This window comes from Drosophila mojavensis, unplaced genomic scaffold, assembly GCF_018153725.1.
Source record: "Drosophila mojavensis isolate 15081-1352.22 unplaced genomic scaffold, ASM1815372v1 contig_136, whole genome shotgun sequence".
NCBI lineage: Eukaryota > Metazoa > Arthropoda > Insecta > Diptera > Drosophilidae > Drosophila > Drosophila mojavensis.
Genome location: NW_025318667.1, coordinates 19,008,472 through 19,026,212, shown reverse-complemented (window position 1 = coordinate 19,026,212; position 17,741 = coordinate 19,008,472). Strand labels below are relative to the sequence as shown.

At 42.9% G+C, this 17,741-nt stretch overlaps 2 protein-coding genes across 3 annotated transcripts; both read left to right on the top strand.

Moving 5' to 3' along the window:
- The first annotated feature begins 9,841 nt into the window (after nt 1-9,841).
- LOC6586922 (synaptic vesicle glycoprotein 2B) lies at nt 9,842-13,910 on the top strand. Of its 2 annotated transcripts, XM_044010500.1 has the most exons (8): nt 9,842-10,344; nt 10,420-10,598; nt 12,081-12,262; nt 12,345-12,583; nt 12,646-12,944; nt 13,021-13,180; nt 13,258-13,385; nt 13,491-13,910. In XM_044010500.1, the coding sequence occupies exons 1-8, from the start codon at nt 9,926-9,928 to the stop codon at nt 13,544-13,546; spliced, it is 1,662 nt and encodes a 553-aa protein (XP_043866435.1). In that variant the 5' UTR covers nt 9,842-9,925; the 3' UTR covers nt 13,547-13,910. The 2 variants fall into 2 exon arrangements, with proteins under 2 accessions (XP_043866435.1, XP_043866438.1); XM_044010503.1 differs by lacking the exons at nt 9,842-10,344; nt 10,420-10,598 and adding an exon at nt 11,769-12,001.
- Nucleotides 13,911-16,220: 2,310 nt separating this feature from the next.
- LOC6584225 (3-oxoacyl-[acyl-carrier-protein] reductase FabG) lies at nt 16,221-17,163 on the top strand. Its single transcript, XM_002009845.4, has one exon. The coding sequence runs from the start codon at nt 16,247-16,249 to the stop codon at nt 17,012-17,014; it is 768 nt and encodes a 255-aa protein (XP_002009881.1). The 5' UTR covers nt 16,221-16,246; the 3' UTR covers nt 17,015-17,163.
- Nucleotides 17,164-17,741: the final 578 nt, after the last annotated feature.

Sequence of the window (17,741 nt, the reverse complement as noted above, 5' to 3'; positions counted from 1 at the left end):
ACCACCAAACACCAAATGCTGTCAGCCAAACAGAGAAGCTACGATGGCCACGGATATACATATACATGTATATATGTATGTGTGTGTGCGTGTGTGTGTGTGTGCTTCAGCAACATTGTTGTTGGCATTGATAGCAACGTAGGAGCAGAGCAGCCGTTAGCACAACTGCTGCCAGCTGTTAAAGTTCACACACACACATCCTACCCACACGCTTGTGTGTGTGTGCGTGGGTGTGTGTGTCTCTGTATGTGTATGTGTGAATGCTCCTGTTCATTTGCGCATCTAATGAAGCTGAGCGCTGCAAATGTGCGTGGGCGGTTAACGACTGCGGCTGCTTCTGCGGCTGCGACCGCCATTGCCTCAGCTCACCTCGCCTCTCCTCTCCGCGCTTCATCTCGCCACGCCTGGACTTGCTGCTGCTGCAAAAAGTTAGCCAGGCGCCGTTGTCGAAACCCATGCCAAAAACAAACCGTTCCATTAGAGATGAGCTGATTAACATGCAGCCGCAGCGAGCAGGCGACAGAGCCAAAAAACAAGCACGCGAAAAAACCGTAAAAAAAAAAAAATCGAAATAAACTAAAAATAAATGTTATAAAATTATTAACTCATTTACACAGTGCAGTAAACAATGGGGCAAACAACCAAACCGAACCCCAACTTTGTCCTATATTTAATTTAATTTTCATTATAGATAAACACTCAAGAGAGAGAAAGAGACAGACAGAGAGAGAAGCGAAAAAGTGCTGAAATTGCAGCTGATTGAATCTTAATATAAATTTGATGCCTTTTTGATAGCACTATATCTAGATATATGTTCTATGTATATATATTTGAAAAGTTGCTTAACATATGAGCTGCCTTTTAGCCAAATTGATGCGTTGCTTAGGGAGACAGCCACAGCGAGAGAGAGAGAGGGACAGAGAGAGAGAGAGAGAGAGTGAGACTGAAAGAGAGAGAGCTGATTGTAATTATGTTGAGTGTGTCACAGTGTTTAAAGTGAAATTCACGATTGTTGCATACTTTGTCCTACTTTTATTATTATTTTTATTTATATTATTTTCTTTATTATTTTTTGTTTCAAGCGCCTGCAGGGAGCTGCCATCACTTGTCGCCTGCCCAGTGCTGAGTCGTACTGTCGTCGCCACATGCACACACACACACACACACACACACACATATATGTATATATTTGCACTTACATGTGTAAATGTAAATGTTGCGTGTGGCATGTGCGGTGTGTGTGTGGGTGGCCCTGTGTGTGTGTGTGTGCGTGTGTCTGTGTGGGTTTAAGCAATTGTTGTTTTGTTGCTGGCAGTTTGCATGGTTTTTGTTTTCGTTACTGTTTGTTGTTTGTTATTGTTGTTGCTGTAGCATTTTGTGTTTTGGCGCCCTCTAAAGAAGAGCAGCAAAAAAAAAAAGCAAAAGCAAAAGCAAAAAAAAAAAAAAACAAAATCGTGCACAATTTCTTGTTTTGGATGGGTGACCAGCGCAGCATTCGCTGGCAGCCGCGTGCGGTTGGACATACGACAACAACAGCATTCAAATTTGAGTATGCTGCACACGCACACACACACACACACACACACACACGCACAGACACACGCACAGACAGGCACACACGTTGAGAGAAAGCTTTGGCACGCAAATACAATAACAAATTAGAGGCACAAAGGATTTAGCATGTGTCATGGCTAAGCTCTGCGGTTGAGCCTGCAGGCATGCAGCCACCTAAACCACCCACGCCAACCACTCTCTCTCTCTCTCTCTCTGTCTCTCTGTCTCTCACACTGAGCTCCTCTCTCTGTCTACCTCGTTGCTGTTGTTGCTGTTGTTTATGCGTGCAAATTGCGTTCCTGGGCCGGAACTGTGCAGCGCAGCGATGCGATGCCTCTCCGTATTCAACTTAAAGCGAGCATTACCCGCTATTACCCCGTTACTTGCCGGGCGAAAAAACGGGCAATGGCCAAAAGAGTTACAGCAGCAGCAGTAGCGGCAGTCTACGTATGTATATGTACCTATATATGCATATGTATATGTATGTGGATGGTCCCTTGGTCCTTTGGGCCAAGTATGTGTGTATGTATTCGTATGAAACGCTTTCGCGCAAATTTCCTAAGCTTCTTTAAGCGTAAAGTTACGAGCAGAGCGACAATAACAAAAGCAACAGCGATGACAGCGTCCAAGCACACACACACACACACACGCACACATACTCGCACACACACTTTGAAAATTAAACGAAAGTCCAAGGTGGCAATGGCCGGAACGAACTGGCTTGCTACTCCAAGGATAATGCATACAAATACAAAATATACACTCACACAAGCACACACACACACACACACACACACACACACATACACAATAACACTCGAACACACACAGACAGTGGCACAAAGCTGTTGCGAAAGCAATTCATTTGTCAAACCTTAAGGCAGTGTAATTACTCAACTATATAAGGCCAGTTTACTGTTGCCACGGTCAAAGTTCATGTTAGTTGACCAGAAGTTAAATTGTAATCCGGTTTTACCAAATCCATGTCAACGAAATTTTGTTACGTTCTTTCCCAAAAACGTAATCCAACAAATTTTGGCCACAGTTTTGGCAACGGCAGCTGCAATGGAATGGGTTGGAACGGGATGGAGGGGGTTGGGCTTTGAAGTTGGCTGAGCTGGTCAATAAATTTAAATGAGTTTGCAAGTTATTTAAATGCATTTACATGTAAATTGCACGTGGTTCGTCGTAGCTGGTGGCCACTGTACGCACATGTTGCGATGAAAACTATTTGTGCCTTGAAGATAAAGTAACCGACATTCTCTGGCAATTGAACAGCTCAGCACAGCTCAACTCGGAGCGGAGCCGAGCAGGGCCGGGCACAGTCAGCGGTCCGTGGGTTGAAAAATTGCTTTGAATTAACGCCCACAAAATTTATCATATAACTTTTGATCTATTGTAATTATTTAAGCCCCGGCATATTGCGCCAGAATTAATGGAATGCTTTTGCGCATTAACGTTATTTGGTTTATGTGTGCGTTTGTTTTTCGTTTCGATTTATTTTGCATACCCTGCGCCCACTGGCTAAGCCGGGTATAATGCGCTTGCCTAAGCGGCATGCAACTGCCTCGAGTAGAGGCGGTAGAGCCAAGGAGATGTATTAGAAATCACTCTAATATATAGTAATATGCAATCATCAATTGTGAGCGGTGCATTTGCAATTGGAGCGGGAAAGTCCTTCTTCCTGTGCCCTACTCCCACTTCCACTCTCCCTATATGCGCTTACTGTGCACGCACTGTCTGAATAGACCCATTGTGAAGTGGAAACTCACGACAGTCGCACGCTTTTGTGCTATTAGGGAAGCCCTATAACAGAGGAACAAAGCAAAGCTGCTTATAGAGAGCTATAGACAGAGCTGCATCCATCTAATTACCATGACTACTCCGACTGTCCTCTTGTCTCTTTTTGACTATAAGTACGTCTGATGTCTAATGCTTATTTAAAGGAAATTGAGGAGCATCAACTTGAAGATGATTCAAACAAATTTCATCAAGAAATTTATTATTTATTATTTATTATTTATTATTTATTATTTATTATTTATTATTTATTATTTATTATTTATTATTTATTATTTATTATTTATTATTTATTATTTATTATTTATTATTTATTATTTATTATTTATTATTTATTATTTATTATTTATTATTTATTATTTATTATTTATTATTTATTATTTATTATTTATTATTTATTATTTATTATTTATTATTTATTATTTATTATTTATTATTTATTATTTATTATTTATTATTTATTATTTATTATTTATTATTTATTATTTATTATTTATTATTTATTATTTATTATTTATTATTTATTATTTATTATTTATTATTATTGAAACAAGCCCATTTCAATAAAAATCGATAGTCCAACTTGGAAGTAGAAGACTGCATAAGCTAAAGATCTATCAATTGACTAAGAAGTTGCGATCAATAGATGATTAAATACCTGCCTCTACGTATCGCCCATATAAAAATATCATAGCTAGACTAAAATTACTTAATAAATCATTTTTGTGCAACAATCTCGAGCCTGACTCAATTTAGAGGAAGTGTTTGATACTTGACAGCATCTCAGGCAGCTCCATAGCAATGCTGCGCAAACGCTTTGTACTGCATTAAATCGGCTCAGCTCACCGTCTGCTCCATACAATTCGAAGCTCTGCCATAACTGTTGTCGCAAAGGAGCTTATTAGATTCCAAGCTTCCAGCTGATGCCATGGCATGGCTTTCACGAGGTTGTCCGTTGTGATGGTGCGACTCATTGTCTACTCGAGGACTCTCAGATCAAAGAAACTTCCACATTTGGTATAATGTGTGTGTGTGTGTATGGGTGTATATGATTGAGTGTGAGCGTGTGTGTGGGTGTGAACATATGTTCTGTATACGTAACATGCACACCATAAGCAAACGAGCTTTTGTGTAAATTGTAGGGTATTTTCTAGTCAGGCACTCCCTACTCTGACACTTTTGCTTGTCTTATTAATTTTGCTGCATGACAGTCGCATAAAGAGATTCGATAAATAAATTCAAATCGAATATTGGTGCGCCATGTGTCGTGCTGCCACTTATCGATAGCCATGATTATCGATAGCACGTGAAATTAATTGATATTCGAGTCAATATATTAACTGCCATATATATGTAAGCGTATATTCCGTATCGTGTGGCAGCAGGTGCCGCACTGGTCGGCTTGATTAATGGCTTGATTGACTGCCTGATTGATTGATTGAATAACTGAGCTGCACGCGCACTATATGCGGCCAGCAATTTCATAACAGTTTACAGCTCGATCACGTTTCGTGCCTTGCACCGAGCTGCCAATCCAGCTAGGACTTTAATCTAATAAGCAGATAAGCAGCGCCCGCTCGCACGCTCAGCCTTTCCAAATGAGATGCCGCACGGTGGAGTAGCCCCCACTTCAGCCTTTTTTTCTGCTTCTGTTTCTGTCGCTAAATTCTTTTTATACCCTGAACCCATTGAAAATGGGAAATCAGGGTATAATGGTTTTGTTAAAAGTATGTAACAGGCAGAAGGAGGCGTGGCAGACCCCACAAACTATATATATTCTTGATCAGGGCGACGAGCTGAGTCGATTTGGCCCTGTCCGACTGTCTGTCCGTCCGTCAGAAGATATAAGAGCTAGAGACTTTTTCCTAGGTCCGTGTATATCACGCGCATATCAAGTTTTTCTTTATATATCGATAATTACTCCCGATATTTTACTATCGATTAAAAACCTTATCGAAAGCTAGTTATTTAATTATATCTCCTACACCTTTGAAGCTAAAGCTTCCAAATTTTTAATGTAGACATATATGTATTTTATATAATTTCGATTTTTGTTGTATTTTACCCCCACCCCTATATCCACCCCCTCACCCTCACCTTTGTAAAAGGCGTATTTCAAGTACTAGAGGCGTGTGCTTTGGAATGTACATACATTTTTACTATATGATCACGCTCTAAAAGTTGCATTAAGATAGTACGTCTACAAATTAAATTATTCAACAAATAAATTCTTATAATGTTGCCCACACTACAGCGCAGCCCAAGCGCAGTCGCTGCTTACTGCGCAGTTAGCAGAGCGCGTTGTAATACGTGCGTGTGTATGTATGTGTGTCGAAAAGAAGTGCAGACTGATTAGAATATCAGATTAGAGGATTCAGGGTATCTCCTAGTCGAGCAGTCTCGACTAGAGTCTTCTTACTTGTTTTTTTTTTTCTATTTTGCTATTTTGCAGGTAGAAGAGACAGAGCCGCTGAGCAGTCAGCGACAGCGTTAAATGCAATAAATGGCGTAAAACTTTGCGGTTTCCGTGCCGTCCTGCTGCCGCTGTAGCCATCAATATAGAGCACCGCCCAACCCACCCAACCACACAAAACGCAGGCCAGCCCCACTGCATAAATCAACCTAAAATGTCAATGAGGGGACATTACATTATTGAGTTGGCGCTTGGCCGTTGACGGTTGAATAGCAGCCCGCATCCTGCATCCTGCTGCCTGCCTGCCTGCCTGCCAGCATCCGCCTGCTGCAGCAGGCAGTCACCTGCCTTTCGGTCCTGCGCTGACTTCCGCACCAGCTCCACCTCCATCTCCACCTCCAGCTTGCATCCCGCATTGCGGTGGCACTTCGGTTGTTGGCATTAGTTTGACATTTACTTTGGCACGTCGTTAGCTGAGTGCCATGTGCGAGTCATCAGGCTTCACCAGCCGCTAAAACCCACTGACAATGGATATGAGTGTGAGTGTAAGTGTGTGTGGGTGTGGGTGTGAGTGTGTGTGCGTTTGTGGCACATTAGAGTGCCTGCTCGGTAATTCAAATAGTTGAAATTGTTTAAGCTTGATTTAGGCGAGCACTACACACTTTGCCACACACACATACAAACACACACACATACACACACGCATACCGCAAGCATATTTAGCTGCCCGTGGTGGCGTCAAGTTATTTGAAGCACTTTAGCCTGGTTTGCATTTGAAGATGGCACAAGCTTGCTATGTTTGGTTTAGGTATGCACGAAAGTCGCAGCAGATAGTGGGCTTAGCTCTCATAATGTTTTAGCAAGCAACCACCCACCCACCCACCCGCCAGCCAGCCAGCCAGCCAACCACCCGACGCACAACAAATTAAGCCTTTTAGCAAACACAAACAAAAGTCCAATTTGTTGCCAAGTTGTGATGCTGTCCAAAATGCCAAAGCCGTTAACTGGCCAACGCCTTGGAAGACGCGCCCAACCGCGCATTCCACGCCTTTTAGCACGGGGAGCGCAACCCCCTTCCCCTTGCCCACGAACTCAGCGAACAGCGAGCAGCTTGCTAAACTTTCGCAGAGGCCGTCATCTATGTACACAATATATATGTATATGTATTTCTATATATTGCTATATAACTACTATATATATACATATATATATTTGTGTACATTTTACTTTTGGCCTACGCCACGCTCGTCGCTTGTTTTGTTTGACTTTGATAACAGGCGGGCGCTAGATTTCTGCTGATGTTGACGTTGATGAAATTTAACAAATTTGAAGCGTGGAAAAATTTCAGCTAACATTCGGCGACGTCATATCTTTTATTGCCCAGGCAGGCGCGAGGCATCGAAGCAACGCTAGCTAACGGCAGCGACAACTAAAATAGAATAAATTGAATGAATGGATGGCAAGCGGGTGTGAAGCACTACATGATACTCTACCATATCCCATTCAAAAGGGCTTAAAAGAGAGCGAGAGAGGGAGAGGCCGAGAAGGAGGGACTGTGCGAACTCCGCTGTATGAGTGTATGCCAATAGGGTATCAAACTCTGCATTAAACTCTAGCCAAACACGCTTCAAGCTTAAGAGGGAAAGAGAGAAGGAGTGAGCGAGGGAGGGCGGTAATGAACTGCAGCAAGGACTGCAATATACTCTAACAAAAACTGCCAGAGCAAAGAATAATGAAGAGGAAGAGCAAGAAAGAGAAAGCGAGAGGAAAAACAGAGTGAGACAGTGAGAGAAAGAGCGAGAGTGAGACAGTGAGAGAGAGAGGGAGAAAAAGAGCTGAGTAAGGGGAGAGAACTGTAGCTCCTTTGACTGTGTACATAGCAATAATTTTTCAGCGTCTACATAATACTCTATCATAGAAGAAAAGGGGAAGAGTGAGAGAGATAGAGAGTATTGCTAAGAGAGAGGCTGAAGAAGAATGACAGTAAAAGTGTGATTCAACTGTCTATCCGCTCGGACACGCCTCTAATAGGCATAACCATATCAGTTTAACTATACTATGTCCAGATTTTGACAATTCAGCTAAAAAATTAAAAAACCTTTTACTATTTTTGGTAGCAAATAGATTATTGTAGAGTAAATATTATATTCGTTGGAACGATAAACAGTGATATATGATTACTGAGGCGCTGAGTTGAGTTTCACTATTATTTGTCTACTTGATTATTTTAAGTGCTTAAATTAAATATGTGTATTTAAAAAGGCTAGTCCAGCATTTGCTTAGCACACTGATGTACGTACGCAAGACCGGGTATTCGGCAGTCGAGCATACATCATGGAGTCACTTTTCAGAATATCGATTTAATTGTTGGCTTGTCAATGAAATGTACGAAATTCCAGCTGCAACACTAACCAACATTTTTGTCAAGTGTACGGAATAATGATATCTATATATATATGTATATGTATTTAAAATATATATGTATGTATATACATCTATGTAGATATTTTCGCTATCCTATTAAGTGATTCAAGTGTCAGCCTTATTAAATAGATACAAGAAAATAAAAATGTAATGCCTCTTAGCGCCACTGTGCAGCATTTGTGGCCGGGCAAGCGGCTTATGCAGCTCCATCGCTAATCCCAGGCACTTTGGGGAGCCTAGAAATGAGAGCGCTTGAAATTATTACAATTACTAGCTGACTAGATAACCGAAATCCAGTTGATGGCGGAATGAGACTGGCTGTGATCCCAGCGGCTGTCTTAAATATGTAGTCTAAGATAATGCGACATCTCGGTTCTGGCTGGCTTATTCAATTATTCAGGACTCTGCTCTTCCGGCTCTTCCGGCACTTCCGGCTACAATGCAAGCGGGCGCTGTCGCAATCGAATCAAAATCTTAGACACCTACTACAGCAATATAATCAACTCAAAGCATATTTCAGAGCGAGAGCGTTGAGCATTCCATTTGTATTATTTTCTTTTTGTTGTTTTTTGTGTTTTTTGTTTTTCTTTGCTTTTCACACGTTACTCGCATCTCAGCTCTCACATGGAAAAGATTCGGAGCATGCCTCAACGGGTCTCACTTTGGACACATGTCAAGCAGTTGCATAAGAAAGCTTTTGAGCAAATGTCTTCAATATTTGGTTGTTTTCTGTTTTTAGTTTTCTTTTTTCTCCTTTTGCTTCTTTTGCTTCTTTCATTCAGCTTTCATCATTTTACGTTCCGGACATATTTCAAGCAAAGTTTTTGCGAATATCAATTTTTGTTTGCTGTGTTTTTCCGTGTTACGTTAACTTCTCTTATGGCTTCTTGCTTTAGTCACCTTTATTCCTATACATGTATTTTGTTTGTGTGTGTGTGTGTGTGTGTGTGTGTTGATTCTGTGAGCCGACAGCTGGCAGGAGAAATGATTTGCCAAAAACTGTGTGCAAGTTCTTTTGGTGCTGGCGACATTTTGACATGGGCTTGCATAACTTACTTGGAGTCTCCAGGGAGCAACGGCTAATAATAGCACGATTCACACCACTGTGCAGCGCTGATTAAACAAGAGCGCACGGAGTGCACGAATGGTGGTCCATTCAGTAATGCCATGTCCATGAGTAATCCCAAATGGTTTTAGTGCGCTGGGAAACTGGGAACCTGCGCCATGTAATCACAGCAAATTAGTTCACTGAGCGATTATTTGCGCTGAGCTTTCGCTGCTGCTGCTGCTGCTTCTGATGCCTGTTGGCAGTTGCCAGGTGCGCCAGTCATGGAAGCTCCCCTGCAATCAAAATGGCGCCAGAGGCAAACCATGTCGTCATCCAATTTACGACAGTGTCGTGATCATTGCGCCCAGCTAGCCGAGCCGTGCGTGCGAACAGTCGCTGCGGGAGTGATCTTAGCTTTGTTTAGATTACGCTTATATGATTGGCCAATGGCGAGGGGGTTTGGGGATTTGATGGATAAGCGACAGTAGGCGGCAGTAGTATAAACGTTGTCTGATTACCAGCCTCTATTTTTTTACGCTTTTTCTTTTGTGTTTTTTTTTTTTTTTTGAGCTGATTTAAGATACAAGATACGGCGTAAGTACGTTTTAGTCAACAACAGAACGCTAGAGCAGACGGAGCAACTGCCTCCAGTGAGTGTGACAACAACAGCAGCTAGAGCAAACAAGATGATCAGGTTAGAGGAAGTGAAGGATGATGACACACCTCCCAGTAAGCCACCTCAACAGCCGGCGGACTTTGAGACGGCCATCGATGCGGCGGGCTTTGGCATGTTCAACATCTTGCTGCTCCTGGTGGCTATAGGCGCTGCGATGGGGACGGTTTATGAAACGTCTACCATGTCGTACATACTGCCGAGCGCCGAGTGCGATCTGCATTTGACCCTGATTGATAAGGGTATACTGAACGCGGTCACCTATGCGGGCATGATATCGTCGGCCATACTCTGGGGCTATGTGGCCGATACGAAGGGACGTAAGAAGCTGCTGGTGTACGGATATTTGGCAGACACGATTTGTGTGCTGGGCGGGGCCATTAGCCAGGACGTAGTGCAGCTCATGATCTTTAAGTATTTGGGCGGCTTCACGTAAGTTCCAACTAACTAAATAGGCGCAATTATATGTACGATGATGTACGTTGATGTACATCCCAAAACACCTAGTATGAGCGGACCCTTCGCCGTGCTGATGACATATCTGACGGAGCTGCATGGACGGCAGTATCGCCAGCGCATCATGATGCTGGTTGGCATTATGTTCAGCTTAGCCACGCTCAGTCTGCCGGGCCTGGCCATGGGCATCTTGCCCCAGACCTGGAACATACAAATTCTGGGACTCTCATGTAAGTGACCTTCGCAGTGACCTTCGCAGTTTGCTCAGCTAGCTAACTGATAGTAGTTACTTTTATCTGTGCGAGCAGTACGGCACTGATAACTAGAATATATTACGATTTGTTTGAGTTGTATTAGATATATTCATCGGTTCACATTTGCCATAAACAAGTTTTACCAATTTATAGTCTATCGGTTTAAACGTGCTATAAAATAGCTATATTTATTTATAGGTTATAGGTTTACACTTGCTAGAAAGTAGCTATATGGCCTATCGTTTTACACTTTCTATAAAAAGTATTACTAAGTTATAGTTTCTCGGTTTACACATTGCTATAAAATAGTTATATTGACTTATGGTTAATCGGTTTACGCTTGCCATAAAGTAATTTTATTATTTTATGGTTTATCAGTGTAGACTTGCTACTAAGTAGCTATATTAATTTATAGTTTATCGGTTTACACTTGCTATAAAGTAGTTATATTTATTTATGGTTTATCAGTGTACACTTGCTATAAAGTAGCTATATTAATTTATAGGTTATAGGTTTACACTTGCTATAAAGTAGCTATATGGCTTCTTGTTTTACACTTTCTATAAAAAGTATTACTAAGTTATAGTTTCTCGGTTTACACATTGCTATAAAATAGTTATATTAATTTATGGTTTATCGGTTTACACTTGCTATAAAGTAGTTATATTATTTTATGGTTGCACACTTGCTATAAAGTAGCTATATTAATTTATGGTTTGTTGGTTTATACTTACTAACAAAATAGCTATGTATATCAATTTATAGTTTATCAGTTTAGTCGTGCTCTAAAATATACATCAAGATTTTTTTTAAGTTTATCGATTCACACTTGCTATAAAGTAATTACATATATAGAGTTGCAGTTTATCGGACTATAAAATAGCTATACGGATTTATTGTTTATAGGCTAACACTTGCTAAAAAGTAGGTACAAATATATATGGTTTTTCAGATTACATGCTATAAAAAAGCCAATAAGATATTTGAAGTATAAGCAGTATTAAAATCTGAAGTACAAGCATAAAGAAAACCAAAATGATTTTAAAGTGCAAACATTTAGCCGACTTAATTAACTAAGCAGCTGCTAACTAACTCACACACTTAGCTAATCGTATAAACAAGTATGTACACCACAAAATAAGTTAAATGTAGTATCGTAGTCAGCCGTAGAAGTTGCCACAATTGATTCGATTAACTGTCGAGACCCCATTGACAGCTTAAAATATAATTAAGAGTCATTTAGGCTAAAGTTGCCAACTTTGACTAGGTGACAGTGTTCATGTTAAATAAATAACAGCTTGACGCGAGGTCTAGGACTTTGGCTGCATACAGCCAACTAGAACCAGCCCCCAACTCCAGCCAACTCTGCATACATAATTGTACTTGATTATAAACATATTTCGAATGCTTATTGAGTTCAACAACAATGGCTAACTTTTCTTTGGTCTCCACTTGCAGTGCATGCCTGGCAGGTTTTTGTGGCCATTAGCGCAGTGCCGAGCATCCTGAGCTTTGCGTTCTTTCCCTTCTTCCCGGAGAGCCCGAAGTTTCTGATGTCGCGCGGACGCAACAAGGAGGCGCTGGAGGCGTTCAGGTTCATCTATGCCCTGAACAAACGTCAGCCGCGCTCCGCATTTCCAGTGAGTGAGAGATTAATGAAAATTGAAAACTAATTTGCATAGCTGAGCTGAGTTGAGTTGGTTCCTTTATTGAAACTCCCAGATCAAAGAACTGGCCAATGAACTGTCGCCAAAGTCCGATGCCCAACAGCCGGAGCAGACGTCTGTGAGTGGGAAGCCAGCCGTGGATAAGGCGCTGCCCAAGGATGCGGACGTCGAGCTGGCCAGCAAGCCAAAAAGTTCACTGCACCGGGGTCTGCTCCAGCTGCGCCCGCTCTTCGTGAAACCCTATCTGGGGCTCTCGCTTCTGGTCTACCTGCTCAACTTTTGCGTGCTCCTGGGGTAAGGGTTCTCAACTGAGCTAGTTAGCTGGCCACATAGGTAATCCCCGTACATATTCACAGGCAGAACACGATGCGTCTTTGGCTGCCGCAGCTGTTCGCCTCCATCAAGGAGTACGATCAACTGGCCAGCAGCCAGGCCCAGACCGGCAGCACCAGCATCTGCAGCATAGTCGAGTACAGCGTGAATCGGACGCAGAGGCAACTGGAGGCAGCCGCCATGGGCGGTGCCATGGCCGAGTGTACGGTGAATGTGAGCGCCGCCAGTTACACGAACAACTTGATTGTGGCCTCCGCTGGCCTGGTCTCCTACACACTGGCCGGTGTCCTGGTCAATCTGGTGGGCGTCAAGCGGATTATGTGTTAGTATTAATCAAATCAAAACTCTGTCTAGGGCTCGCTCCTGAATTTTGTGCTACGTTCTGATTTGATTGATAGTTATGTGTCTGTTTGCCGCCGGCTCCTGCGCCCTGGGCATGTACTGGTCGAGCTCATCCGCGACGACCGTGGCGCTGGCCTCCATTTTCGTATCCATGGGCAGTATATCGAGCACATCACTCATCAGCGCCTCGCTCAGCATGTTTCCCACGGCACTCCGGTAGGTCGACGCACTTATCTAACTATTCCCACACTCTAATCGACAAATCTCACCTGAATGTGTATTGCTCCTGACAGCACCATGATCGTCTCGCTGAGCATGATGATTGGCCGCATGGGCTCGTTGCTGGGCAACATTTTCTTTCCGGCACTGATGACCACTGGCTGCCTGCCGCCCTTCCTCATGGTCAGCTGCTTTATGTTCAGTAAGTAACTCGCTCAGAGGCTTCACCCTTTTAGCCCTTTTATTTAATATTTATTATTTATGTATGCTTTATTTTTATATCTCTCCACCTTCTTTCACCTTTCAGCTGGCTGCCTGCTGGCCTCATTTCTGCCCGTGAAAAACAAAGCCGTACTGAAGTAGCTCAATTTCCATATTCATGAATCCATTTACCCCCAATCAACTTTTCACAGATTGCTTTTTACAATATAGCCGCTAGCTCTAGTTAGACTTAAGTTCTGTGTGTGCTTTTTTTTTTTTTTTTTTTTTGTATATATATATTTTATTATTATTTTTTGTGTTTCGTTTGTTTGTTCGGCTGTTATTAAAATTTAATTTATTACAAAATGAGTGCTGCAACGGCATCTAGAAACTTTGTTCTTGACACTCCTTAATTGCACTCACTTATTAATTCCTGTTCTGCTACGCATACATTAGTCCTCCCTGGAAGCAAGCCAAGAAATTGCAAAAGCAACAAGAATTATAATAAAGCAAGAACAAAGCAAAACCGTCAAGTTCATGAATTCAATTTACGATTTTGGTTCGCATTCGGTTCGCCTGTCTCTCGGTTAGACACTGATGCAACTCGAGTGCCCCGATGGATGAGGGATGATGAATGTGGACGATGGATGAGAAGGCAATACCGTGTTGGTGCTAACGGCTTCTACAATGAGAGCTATAACAAATTTTATAATTAAGACGATTTGAATGCTGAAGGAAAACATATTTCGAGTGAATGGGAATACGCTTCTCTTGGCTTGATAATGAAGAAATGTTTTGCTATTTATACAATGGGAATTACAGCGAATATATAATTAAGAAGATTTGAAATTTGAAGGAAAATATATTTTGATAAAGTAGAAATGTTTTGCTATTATGTGATGCGTGTGTTTATAGCCCGAACCCATTGGGGGGAAAGGGGCTTTCAAATGGAAAGCTGATTATGTTAAAAGCTCTGTAACAGGCAGCAGGCAGAGACGTGATCGACATCTGACTGTAAAGTTAAACGGAGATATACATGATAGGAAACAACGGCCACCAATTAATGCGTCTATCCGTTCGTCTATGCGTCCGGGTATCTGCTTGTCTATCCATTCGTCTATCCACCTGCCTATCCGTCCATCTATCTGCCTGTCTATCCGTTCGTCTATATGTCCATCTATCCGTCCGTCTATCCGCCCGTCCATATGCCTGTCTATAGATCCGTCTATCCTTTCGTCTATCCGTCCATCTACATATCTGTCTGTCTATCCGTTCGTGTATCCGCCCGTCTATCCGTCTGTTTATCCATCCGTCTATTCGTTTGTCCATTCGTTTGTCTATCACAGCTGGAGACTTGTTATGTTAGTTATAGCTTCATCCAACTCGAATACATCAGGCCAATTAATACCATATACAAATTTTCCCATTTCTATGAAATTACAATTAAGTTATTAGAATGAGCCTTTGGTATCTCCCAGTCGGCCACTCCCAGCTAACGCCGTGCCACTTGCAATTTTAAGAAATGATTGAAGCATCACCTGAACAATTGCTGCCTAATGACTGTAACACCATTAATTGTCAAATTGGAGATTTTTACTAGGCAATCAAACATGCACCATATAAAATAGACTCTGTACTATAATAGACTAAGGGAATGAATCCTTGCAAGTATCACAAATTTGTTGTTTTCTTATTGGATATCTATGCGCCAAGTGTAAGCAAACGAACAGCATAGCTCGGCAGGTGTCTGGGTCACTTAGGCAGCTCAGATGCCGGCAGCCGCACGACTTCATTAAAATTTATGAAATGCTCCAAAAGAGACGAGTGTAAAAACAGTTGCCATTTGCCTTGGTTTGGCCAGGTAGTTTGAGTAGTTAACGAATGGAATATTTTGAGTAGGACCAACAGAAGCGTCACTCTCCTGCCTCCTCCCCCCTCTCCCAAGCAGCAACTATCATAAGAAGTGCTGTGATAATTTGCAACAGTTCTTATCGCAATCAGTTCTCACTCGCTCTCTTTCGCTCTCTCTCTCTCTGTCACTCTCGGGCTCTCGCTGTCTTTAGATACATATATTTTTCTTTCGTTAGCGCATACAACTTGAGCGCGCTCTTGGCGGCTCCGGGTGATATATGAGCCGATTCTAGGCAGCCACCAGCGCTAGCTAAATGGAAATGTTAATTATCTGACAACGGAAACGCTTAAAGTTAATGTGAGCCGGCAGCAGACAGACATAGACGGCAAACAGCAGGCATTTAGGAGGCCGGCCTCTCTCTTTCTCTCTCTCTCTCACTCACTCACTCACTCACTCACTCTCTCTCTCTCTCTCTATCTATCTCATGTCTAGGTGCTAGGGTGCAGCTTAGACTGAATGGGGAACGGGAGCGGGTTGAACGGGGAGGTGTGGGGGAAGGCAGTGGCGACAGCTGGGAACATGATTTCACAAATCTTTGAAATCGGAGAAGCCGCAAAAAGTTTTAATTAAAAAACTTGTCGCTTGACTTGCTAAATGGGGCCATGGTCAGAAGGGTCTTAGTACCCCTATCCCTATTCCCTAGCCCCTAGCACCTAGCACCTAGCCCCTCAAAATCCTCTACCTCTCTCTGTCGCTCGCTCATTCTCTAGCCGTAGCTGCAATAGAATCTGTGAGTGAATGGCAATGGGAATGCAGCACCTCAACAGGTTACACACGAGCGCAATTTACGTCACGTTCGCCCGTCCGCTTAATCTTATCAGCCGGCAAGACAGGCAGGAATGGAATGGGAATGGGAATGGAAATGGGAAAGGGAATGGGAATGGGAACGGGAACGGGAATGGCAGCATAAATGCATGCCGCACAGGGCACGGCGTACACAGTCGAACAAGATGAGCCTCAGCGACAAGGTGGTGATTGTGACGGGGGCAAGCAGCGGCATTGGTGCTGCCATCGCCCAGGTAATGGCACGTGAGGGAGCACATTTGTCGCTGGTCGGACGCAACGTTAACAATTTGGAGGCGACGCAAGCGAAAGTCCGGCAGCTATATAAAGGCGTCCAGACACTCACTGTGGAGGCCGATGTGACCAAGGATGCGAATGCAATAATACAACAGACGCTGGACAAATACGGACGCATCGATGTGCTGGTGAATAATGCCGGCATTTTGGGTAACGGCCCGCTCATCGATCTGGACATGGACGAATTCGATGCGGTGCTCAATACCAATCTGCGCGCCGTTGTGGTCCTCACCAAGGCAGCTGTGCCGCATCTGATAAAGACGAAAGGCGCTGTGGTCAACATTAGCAGCTGTGCCGGCATCCGTCACTTTCCCGGCGCCCTCTCCTACGGTATTTCGAAGGCGGCACTGGATCAATTCACGAAAATCGTCGCGCTGGAGCTGGCGCCGCAGGGCGTCCGTGTGAACTCGGTGAATCCGGGCTTTGTGGTGACCAACATACACAGTCGCATTGGCATTGTGGACGAGGCATACAATGCGCTGCACGAACGCGCCATCAACTCCCATCCCATGGGCCGTGTCGGCGATGTGTTTGAGGTGGCCGAGGCCGCCGCATTCCTGGCCAGCTCCAAGGCCAGCTTCACCACTGGCGCCCTGCTGCCCGTCGATGGGGGCAAAAATAATTTTACGCCACGCTAAATGACACAAAGTATTCCCAGCTATTCATATGTGTAAATGTTTCTCTTTTTTTTTCTATTTTTATTTTTATTTTTTTATTTTTTTATTTCTATTCATTCTTTTGTGCGATTTAAGTGAAATACATGCAAAATGAATTTGGTTTCACTCAATGCTCGAGCTGAATGCGTGGCCCCAGCCCCAACGACCCCAAAATGACCGCCAATCAGGTTGTCAGCCGCACTTAACGAGCTGATTAGCTTATCGCGAGCAGCGGCAAAACATTTGTGATACCAGAGCAGCTACTCTGATATGTAATACCCCCAGACACATTAGGTATATCAATTTAGAAGAAATTCTATTCAATTCTTATCTGAAATGTTTCTCTCTCAATCTGAAGTAAGCCTTATCGGACCCACAGATATATTGAGTTTATTCCCTGCTGAAGGGGAAAAAGGGGTCAAGTCGGTCAGTGTTCCCCTTACGAAATAGGTGAACAAGCTCGGGGTATTTTGACTTTGGGACAACTTTGGGAAATTTCAACGGAAAAAGCTACGGTTAGATGAAACCATTTATAAGCTGTTGCAGAGCTTTGGTCTTAAAATTAACTAGGGTCAGATTGACGCTACAAATGGAAACTTTCTAAAGCTAAGATGAGCAAAACAAAGAATTGAATCAAATTAATTAAATTTAAATTTGCATTACAATAATAACGGAGTATGGTAACAGAGACAGTGTTTTATACACGCTT

Excerpts from the sequence above, each read along its gene's own strand:
- LOC6586922 (XM_044010500.1), top strand. The coding sequence starts at position 9,926 with ATGATCAGGTTAGAGGAAGTGAAGGATGATGACACACCTCCCAGTAAG. Across the intron at positions 12,263-12,344 it reads AGCCGCGCTCCGCATTTCCA|ATCAAAGAACTGGCCAATGA; the intron begins GTGAGTGAGAGA and ends TGAAACTCCCAG. Across the intron at positions 12,945-13,020 it reads GGGCGTCAAGCGGATTATGT|TTATGTGTCTGTTTGCCGCC; the intron begins GTTAGTATTAAT and ends TTTGATTGATAG.
- LOC6584225 (XM_002009845.4), top strand. The coding sequence starts at position 16,247 with ATGAGCCTCAGCGACAAGGTGGTGATTGTGACGGGGGCAAGCAGCGGC.